Below are 8,617 nucleotides of genomic sequence, written 5' to 3' on the forward strand. Positions count from 1 at the left end.
AGCCCTAGCGGCGGCAGAGGGCTACCGTGCTCAAAGGTCCCTAATAATTTTAACAGACTCGCAAACAGCATGCAGAAACCACAAGAGTGCCAAAATAGGGGGAACAGCGCTCCGCATCCTAAAGACAGTACAGACAGTCAAATTACCGCCGAAGGAAAAACAATTGCAACACATAATAATGTGGGTAACGGGACACACAGGCGTCGCGGGGAATGCCGAGGCGGATAGGAGAGCTCGAGAGCTTACAATCCGAGCCTCCAACCAAACCAGCTTCGAGCAATGGTAATGGTATGTATGCTGATAGATTGGAAGACACAAGGACAGGGGTCCTGTTACTAGGAGATCGAAGACGGGACAATGACTTAATGTGCATAATAGTATACAATGCCTGTAATGTTTCAATGTCGTACTGACTGAGAGCGGGAAAACGAAAATAGAATGGGAGTCGCCCCGTATCTTGAAGGAAATTTCGCACAGCAGAGCGCACACTCCTGTCGCTTCGTCCAAGCAAAGAAGGGCCATTGGAAAGAACAACCGCGGAGGACACAGGCAAACCCAGTTGATGAAATGGAATTTGCGAAAGACGCTTCCTCAAATGAGAGAAGCGGCGGCAGAACAGCAAGAAGTGACCTATTGTCTCAGGTTCGGCACAAAAAGGGCACAATGGGGAAGCCGCCAGGCCAGATCTGTGAAGGTAGAAATTTAGAAGGGGAACCCGGCAACGCAAACACGTGAAAGAGACTTCGTCTGCGCGAGCGCCAGTCTTTGCTACTCCAAGGATGCAGAATATATGGATATGTGCCATCAGTTTAGAGGCAACAACAACTTCGTTGCTGATTCTTTGCTGGTTGAGGGTTCGAAAGCGCCCCCCCCCCCCTTACCCCATCGTTATCGCCATCGTCTGACCGGCGAGCACGGTCGCTGTGCGCGCTGGGCACGAGACGAGAAGAAGACTGAATGCCTCTCGGTAGCCGTTCCGCCGCGTTGCCCTTCTTCGAAAACGCCGTAGCAATCAGTCAGTGAGCTGGAATGCCGCCTGACAAGCCGGGAAGTCGCGATGAAGCTCGGAGGCCTGGATCCTCCTCAGCAGAGCGCCGCCGCCAAAGACGCGGTCCCGGCGGTCGAGACCAAGGCGGCACCCGTTTGTCGGACATACCTGGAAGCCCCTCGCGGAGCCCTGCGGGCAGCGACAGTGCACCCAGGCGCATACAACCAGCATTCCATCAAAGACGTATGCACGGTAGGCCGTTCCAGCTGTCAGATGACTCCATTCGGTGCCATTTTCGTTCTGCTTCAGATTGAGATTCAGAATAAATTTTAATGTTTGAACCGGACCCCTACCTACCCTCTCCGGCACGGCACGCAGGCCTCTGGGAGAGGAGTAGGGAGTTTAGTCACTACAAGACTAGCACTTAAGTTTATGTGATGCTGCAGCTGCCAGTTGGGTTCCTTTTGCTCCCTAGAGTCTGGTTTTCTACATCTTTTATTCTCGCTGTGATTCGCGTCCTGAATTTCTCAAAGTACCTACTTTACTGAGCTTTTAGCCACATGTGGATGTGGTTGTGCCTTTTTTAAAAGACATACCTTAGAGATGTTGATGTGTCATGGCCAAGCATGCAGTAGAACTTTTGGTCTTGACAACCCCCGCCGCCCCACCCCTTATAACCAGACCTCCACAACCGCCGTGTCGTGCTCTCATCGGCAGGTGCCAAAGGCCACCGCCTCCGACCATCTGGCAAGGCGGACCCTGCTGGAGGTACCTGTCCAGAGAGTGTCGGTCCAGCCAGTCCCTCAGCTGCGGCGTTGCCGGTGGGACGTGGCCATGGTGTGAACGGAATGACCTCCGCTGACACTGCTGCCGTCGGCTCCTGCCTGTCATCGCCAGCATCGTCCGTGTCCAACGGTGTTTACTCGGGAGCGCTCAGCATTGATTCGCCGCTGTCCAGCAGCCCGGGGAATGTCGAACAGCCGCCCCTCGTGCAGCCGCCCGGCTTCCGCGGCAATCCGCCCCCTGGCGAAGATAGGACGAAATCGCCTCCGGTACGCGCCATTGGAACCTGGCACACGCGCCTAGCGTAACAGAAAAGTTGCAGTTTTTGACTGCATGCTCAGAAGAAAGCTTACGCGTATAGGTCGATGACGTTGAAGGAACGAAGTCACGCATCCTGAGAGGGGGAACTAGCACTGTAGAGTGTTCTTAAGGCCGCATGTATTGGCTCTTGAGCAAGTAGTTGACTCATTATTTGCAGATCAGAACAGCATGGGCTAAAAGAAATCAACGAGTAATATAGGTAGGCTTACAAAATGGTAAAAAGAGTGCGGTTCAGTTCTGCTTTCAGCGCATGTCTGTGTCATGACTTATGGACTTATGATGTTCCTTTCGAGTGGCTTTGTCTCATTTAGCTCTGCTGCTTTTGTGAGCTCGGAATTAGTCAATGTATAGTAACACCAAAAAGTAACTGCCATCAGCCGAAAGGAAAGGATGCTGCTGTATCAGCAAAGAGTGTTTTTATTTAGAAAATCCTTTGCGAGCAGTGATCAGGCCCTGATGGTGACACAGTGCTGTGGCAAATAGAAACACAACATCTGTTTAATGAGCTTTTTTAGGCATGGGCCGTCCTTTTTGATATCCTAGCACACGCTACAAGATTATGATTGGTTTAGACCCAGCTTGGCACTGGGCGAGAAAAAAGCACATGCTCTATTGATGAGGCCAACATGAAGAAGAAAGTAACGCATCCAGGATTTCTTCACAATCAACAAGAATGCGAAGGTAAAAGTCGTCGTAGCCAAGCTCACGAAGAGCCTCAAACTGCAGGCAACATAGAAGGCTTAAGTATCATCATCCAGTCACGATAACGAGGTTCCCGGCTAACTGTCAAAATTTAATCCTGATTATAAAAAAAGTGCCTTTGTTGTTTCTTTCGCGTGGTTTCCTTGGTGCTTGCAAATCCGCCGTGACACGCAATTCACATGTTACCTGAAATCTGTGCGGCGAAAAAGCAATTCGCTTTTGTTCCGACAGGATTTTCCATCTAGTGATTAGACAGTTATTATAATTTTGATTCGTCAGTGGTTCGATTCGTGTCGTGCGAAGAAAGAAACTCTAAATAACGTCACTCATTTAGGTTCTATGACGTGTTCTAAAAAGCAGCGTGTACGAACACTGCAAGAGGTGAAGTAATGTCCTAGCCTCGATATCTCTAGTATACGTATAGAAAACGATTCATTCGGCACACAGTTAATACAGTTTGTAGGTCTGTTCATTTCGGAGTGTTAGGCTACAGCGGATTTGTGAAGGACCAATTACGGTCGTCAAATGTTTCGCTTTCAATTCCCTAACCTTCTCAATTCCTACAGCGAATCCTCTCCATTTTCTTGATAAAGGTTTGCTGTCTATTTTAAAACCTGGCATCGGACTTGATTTGTTGAGTACCTCCTTAGATCTGTTGTATGTTTCTGCTATGAAAAGGTATGTTTATGTAGTGTTGTATTGTGTATCATTCTTGTCATTTCAATGCTCCTGATTTTGTTCTTCAAAGCAAATTCTTGGCTCAGATTTGTATAAGTATGCTTGATCACTTTTTTTGTTGTCATATGTACTCTGTTGTTGCCGCTGTTTCCTGTAGGAAGAAGGTGCGCTGCTTTGTCAAGCCAATCTAAGGATTTTTGGGCGCACCTCCTAACATTACGTAATGTTGAAATAAAAGTATTTTGTATTTTTGTCGTTTGTGGCGTTTAACTTCCCAAAGCCACTCAGGCTTGAAGGACGTCGTAGGGGCAGGCTCCGGAAATTTCCACCACCTGGGGTTCTTTAACGCGCACTGAAATCGCACAGTACACGGGCCTCCAGAATTTCGCCATCGAAATTCGCCTCCATTGAAATTCATCCGCCGCGGCCGAGATCGAACACGCATCTTTCGGATCAGCAGCCGAGATTTTGTATTTTTGTACTCGTACAGCAGCGGCTATGATAGGAGCTGTGGGAAAGAAGGCGCCTGGACTTGCGCACAAAGACACCCCAAAAGTGCACACTTTGTCAGTATCGATGATTCATCACTAGAAAAGCGGTTATTTTGGGGGTTAATAGAGATCGTAGGTAAGACCAACTGATTGTGCACATCGTTTTTCTTACGGCAATAATGTTACTTTCCAGGACCCCCAGAAGCTGAAATCGCGGCTCGGGCTTACTCTGGCCGTGCTTGGAGTCACTGTATTGGTGACGCTTGTGGCCTTGGCGATCGCCTCACTTGTATGGCGCTCCCCAGCGCACTGGGGGAACACCTGCAAGACGCATGCCTGCCTCGCCTACTCGACCAGACTTCTCGCCTCCATCAACGAATCGGTGGACCCGTGCCAGAGCTTCACGCACTTCGTCTGCGACGGCTGGCGCCAGAAGAACCGACATACCGTTCGGAAAGACCAGTTCATTTCTCTGTTGGACAAGGTGACCGCGTCGCTGAAGAGTGCAGACGTGCCTGCATCGGGGCAAGACATGGAGCAGCGGGCCGCCATCATGTACAGGAGTTGCGTCGATGTGCTCGAAGGGGAGAGAGACGAGCTGCCAGCCGTCAAGAACGCGCTGGTTGAGGCAGGCATCGTGTGGCCGAAGCCTTCCAAGGGCGCAGACGTTCTGTACACGCTCCTCTGCAGCTCTTTGAAGCTGGGCTGGGACGTGCTCCTGGACTTCGACGTCGCGCCCGATGGCGGCGGGATCAACCTAGTTTCTGGCAAGTTCCTTTACTTCGTGGTCAAGAGGTATAGGGACTTCGCGACCGGCACGGATGAGGCGTACTTTGAGTTCCTGAAGGAACGCTTTCACGCCGAAGGCGAGGATACGGTGACGTACCAGGACATATACGCGTCGGTCGAAACAGCCCTGAGCTACCTCTCTAATGCTCGTTACGAAGCAGCTGACGAGTATAACGCTGACGTTCTTCTAAACTTGACTCAGCTTGGCCTCACGGAAGTTAACTGGACAGCGACGCTTTTAAAACTTGACATCAGGATGAACAGTAGTCTCACGCTGACGACCACATCGCCCCGTTATCTAGAGCGAGTGTTGTATCTCTGGTGGCGGTACGGCACGGACTCATTCCATACATTGATCTCTTGGTGCACTGTTCAAGTGGCGGCCCTTTTCGCGAATAAAGACTTAATTTTCAACTATTACAACCGTGACTACCAAACGACGCAGGCCCATTACAGGATTTTCTGCGTCACGAGAGCAATGTTTATCTCCGGACACACGCTGTTCGACAAATACTATGCTGAAGCCCTTCAAAGCGAAGCACTTAATCTCGCAAAAAGTGTGGCTCAGTGCGTGCGAACCGCTTTTTTCCGGCGTCTTTCCAACTGGACGTACTTTGACGAAGGCATCAACGTGGTCAGCAACTGGAGCTCTTCGGAAATCGTCTTCCGTAAAATCGAGCACACCGGAGAAGAAATCCTGGCTGCAGACCATGTGCCTGACTTGAATAATTCTTTCGTGCGGAACTGGCAACAGTCGGTGCACGTCAGAAAGGATGCAGAATTCGGACATATGTTAGATCTTATGCAAGATTTGGAAGTGTCCATCGTGTCCTACGAGAAGCGAGACTTCGAGCTGATGCCTTACGCTCTATCCTTCCCTCTATTTGATCCGCAGCTCCATTCGTCTTTAAACTACGGCGGCTTAGGAGCTCAGATCGCCTTTTCACTGGCGACCTTGTTCCTTTCCGCGTACTACGCAACCAATGCTTCGTTTGTTGAGCCCCTGATGGACTGCTTGAAAGCAGGCACGTCCGGCAGCGCCGGTGAACTAGGGTATTACGCCAAAGAAGTAATTGGCTATGGCGCTCTTGTGGATGCCTACAATGCCCAAGAGAGAGCTTTGGACAGCAGCAGCCTATTCGGTTTGGAGAAGTACAGCGGACTGCAGCTGTTTTTCATCGCGCTGTGTTACGACAATTGCTATGGCGGCTCTGAAAATACAAACCACGAGTCGATCTGCACTCCCGCGCTGCAGCACATGCCACAGTTCGCCAAGGCTTTTAACTGCACTCCCGGGGACCCGATGAATCCTTCTAAGCAGTGCAGACTGTTTTGAGATTTGTGTTCGTGATTCGAGTTTTCTGTTTGTGTGCGCGTGACTTCTCCGTTACCACGTTTTGTTCATTGATGATGTGGCTATAAATGCCCTTCACTGAGCCTGTTTTTATAGAACTATAGAAATCTCGATCGTAGAAGGTGTCGTCGTCTTCGCGTATACGTCGGGAGCCATTAGCTTGCGCGCACTGGTGTAAAATTTTGAGTAAGAGCACTAATGTGTGTTAGCTTGTCCCGATAGCCTTTAAATGCCATTTTGACCTTGCGAGGATCTAAAAATAGAAATTTTGTTGGGTGTTGTGTTCCGCTTTTTCCGCGAGCGAATAAAGTGTATGGCGGTTTTTGAGCCAGTCGCGCTCGACTTGTGCGTACTTGTCGCTGAATCTGATTCCGAAATATCGTTTTGTGTGGGAATTGTAGGAGCTAACTATGAAAGAGCTTAAGGAAACAGAGCAGGAGCCTATCGGCAGAATCAGCAGTGCAACAAGAATGCAATTGAAAGAGCTAATGACATTCGTCGTTGCGGAACGAAGCAGAGTTGAATAACTCAACATTAAAACTGCACTCTTCCGTGCTACTAAGATGACGCAAGAAAAAAAAATGCTGAAAGAACCGACAAAAGCGAGCTCTTGTCCTTTCCAGTGCCGAAATTTTCTTCGCCGGGGAGATTCGCACAAAACGGGTCCTCGGTCTCGAAAAATCTCGCGGAACGGTAACCTCGTGACACATATAAATGACAAATGCTTTTCTTGAGCACTATCAGGCGACGGTGGCGTTTCGGGATATGAAGTTGGACACCTTTAGCGGGTGTTATGTCTTTGCGTAAGCGAGGTTTCCGGAATTTCCGGAAACGAAGTTAAACGCGCCATTTACAATCTAAACCCAGGAAAGTTTCCCCGGCCTCACTGTTTGTGCACGCGGGCTTGTTTCCGCGATGTTAGCTGCAGTTTTTATTGCTTTCTACGATCTAAACGTACTGACTTCTTCTTTTGCATTTGGTTTATGGTTTGGTTTAGGTTTGGTTTATGGGGGTTTAACGTCCCAAAGCGACTCAGGCTATGAGAGACGCCGTAGTGAAGGGCTCCGGAAATTTCGACCACCTGGGGTTCTTTAACGTGCACTGACATCGCACAGTACACGGGCCTCTAGAATTTCGCCTCCATCGAAATTCGACCGCCGCGGCCGGGATCGAACCCGCGTCTTTCGGGCCGGCAGCCGAGCGCCGTAACCACTCAGCCACCGCGGCGGCTTTCTTTTGCATTTGTACACACTTCTGAGAACTGATGAAACTCCTAAGTTTTAGCAGCCCGGCTACAGACAATCGCGGCCAGGTAGCAGGGAATCTGGAAAGAGCGTTTCATTGGTTTCGCATGTTGCCTTACTGCAATCTATACAAGTATACATGTATACAAAGATGCATCGCCTTTTTGCCGCGTTTGTGGGAATCAAGACACTAAAGGACAACAGGCAATTTTGACGGCTTTTTTTCAGCGCAATTACTCACGCTCTGTGAAGAGGAGGGAATGAAGATGAAGCTCAAAGCAGCTGCCACGAGGGATTTTGCACATGCCAGATGACCTCCAGGTTCGGCATGGGAGCAGTAGAGTTTTCCGCTCTAAAAACAATTGGCATCCTGGGTAAAGACAGATTGATACTGGCGAGTGGCAGACATCGTGCGGCAGATTTATGTTCATTTGTATGAATCCGGCAGAACTTTGGAAACGGGTGTCTTTTGCATTACTAATGAGGGTGTGGAGGAGGTGCGTTCGGTGGGGAGGGGGTTAGCTGGGGTATGCGTGCCGCTCTGTCACTCAGGGCACGGAGCGAGAGAGGTGCAGCAGCGAAACACGTGTCGTCACGAATGTCGGTATTTTGTTCTGACCAATCAGTTATTGGCATTCTGGACAATTTGCGTGGCGTATTTTCATGACGCCATGCGTGACGTCACAATAATCTGACCAATAATCATAGGGGCGCTTTGTCATGACGTCAGGTGTTAGAACGGCAACGGCCCCGAAATAATCGGGAAACAAGAAATTGACAACTCCCTCTGTAAAACAAAAAAAAAAGCCCACCGGACTTTTCGCCTATGCCATAGTCTTCAACAAATCGAGATCGTGCGCATGCTCGTCTGGTCTTGCATGCAGTCCTCGGTATGCTTTAAGATGCGTAGGGTGCCGCCGCAGGGTGGCCCTCCCTCCCCATCATAGCGTCCTCACGGGCAGCTATCGTTTGAGCTTTCCTCCATAGTGGCGTGTCCGCTTTTTTGCTGTGCTACGACCTTCATGTTCACCTTCGTCGCCGCAGCTGTTCGCTTGGCAGACACGTCCGCAGCTGCGCTGGCTGCTGCTCGGCCGCTCCTCTTCGCCAGTTGTGGCATGTGACGTGTCACGTGATTCGCTCTTGCGCTTGGCAGCCATGTCCGCCGCTGCGCCGACCGCCGCTCTGCAGAGCGCTCGCTCTTGCACTTGTGGCACGTGATGCACCACGCGATTTGCTCTCGCTGGAAAAAAGTTTGCTCTCGTTGAAG

At 50.1% G+C, this 8,617-nt stretch overlaps 2 protein-coding genes across 2 annotated transcripts; both read left to right on the forward strand.

Annotated features, from left to right (window-relative positions):
• Positions 1-984: 984 nt before the first annotated feature.
• LOC144106758 (uncharacterized) lies at positions 985-1,877 on the forward strand. Its single transcript, XM_077639603.1, has 2 exons — positions 985-1,240; positions 1,706-1,877. Exons 1-2 carry the CDS (start codon positions 1,058-1,060, stop codon positions 1,829-1,831), a joined length of 309 nt encoding a protein of 102 aa, XP_077495729.1. The 5' UTR covers positions 985-1,057; the 3' UTR covers positions 1,832-1,877.
• LOC144108195 (endothelin-converting enzyme 1-like) lies at positions 1,837-6,088 on the forward strand. The gene is made up of 2 exons (XM_077641473.1): positions 1,837-2,040; positions 4,157-6,088. Exons 1-2 carry the CDS (start codon positions 1,837-1,839, stop codon positions 6,086-6,088), a joined length of 2,136 nt encoding a protein of 711 aa, XP_077497599.1.
• Positions 6,089-8,617: the final 2,529 nt, after the last annotated feature.

Source organism: Amblyomma americanum, chromosome 10 (genome assembly GCF_052857255.1).
Source record: "Amblyomma americanum isolate KBUSLIRL-KWMA chromosome 10, ASM5285725v1, whole genome shotgun sequence".
NCBI classification, from domain to species: Eukaryota; Metazoa; Arthropoda; class Arachnida; order Ixodida; family Ixodidae; genus Amblyomma; species Amblyomma americanum.

What these genes read in the sequence shown, in the direction of transcription:
- LOC144106758 (XM_077639603.1), top strand. Translation starts at nt 1,058, where the DNA reads ATGAAGCTCGGAGGCCTGGATCCTCCTCAGCAGAGCGCCGCCGCCAAA. An exon ending in CCATCAAAGACGTATGCACG is followed by an intron (nt 1,241 to 1,705) that starts GTAGGCCGTTCC and finishes TCTCATCGGCAG; the next exon opens with GTGCCAAAGGCCACCGCCTC.
- LOC144108195 (XM_077641473.1), top strand. Translation starts at nt 1,837, where the DNA reads ATGACCTCCGCTGACACTGCTGCCGTCGGCTCCTGCCTGTCATCGCCA. An exon ending in ATAGGACGAAATCGCCTCCG is followed by an intron (nt 2,041 to 4,156) that starts GTACGCGCCATT and finishes GTTACTTTCCAG; the next exon opens with GACCCCCAGAAGCTGAAATC.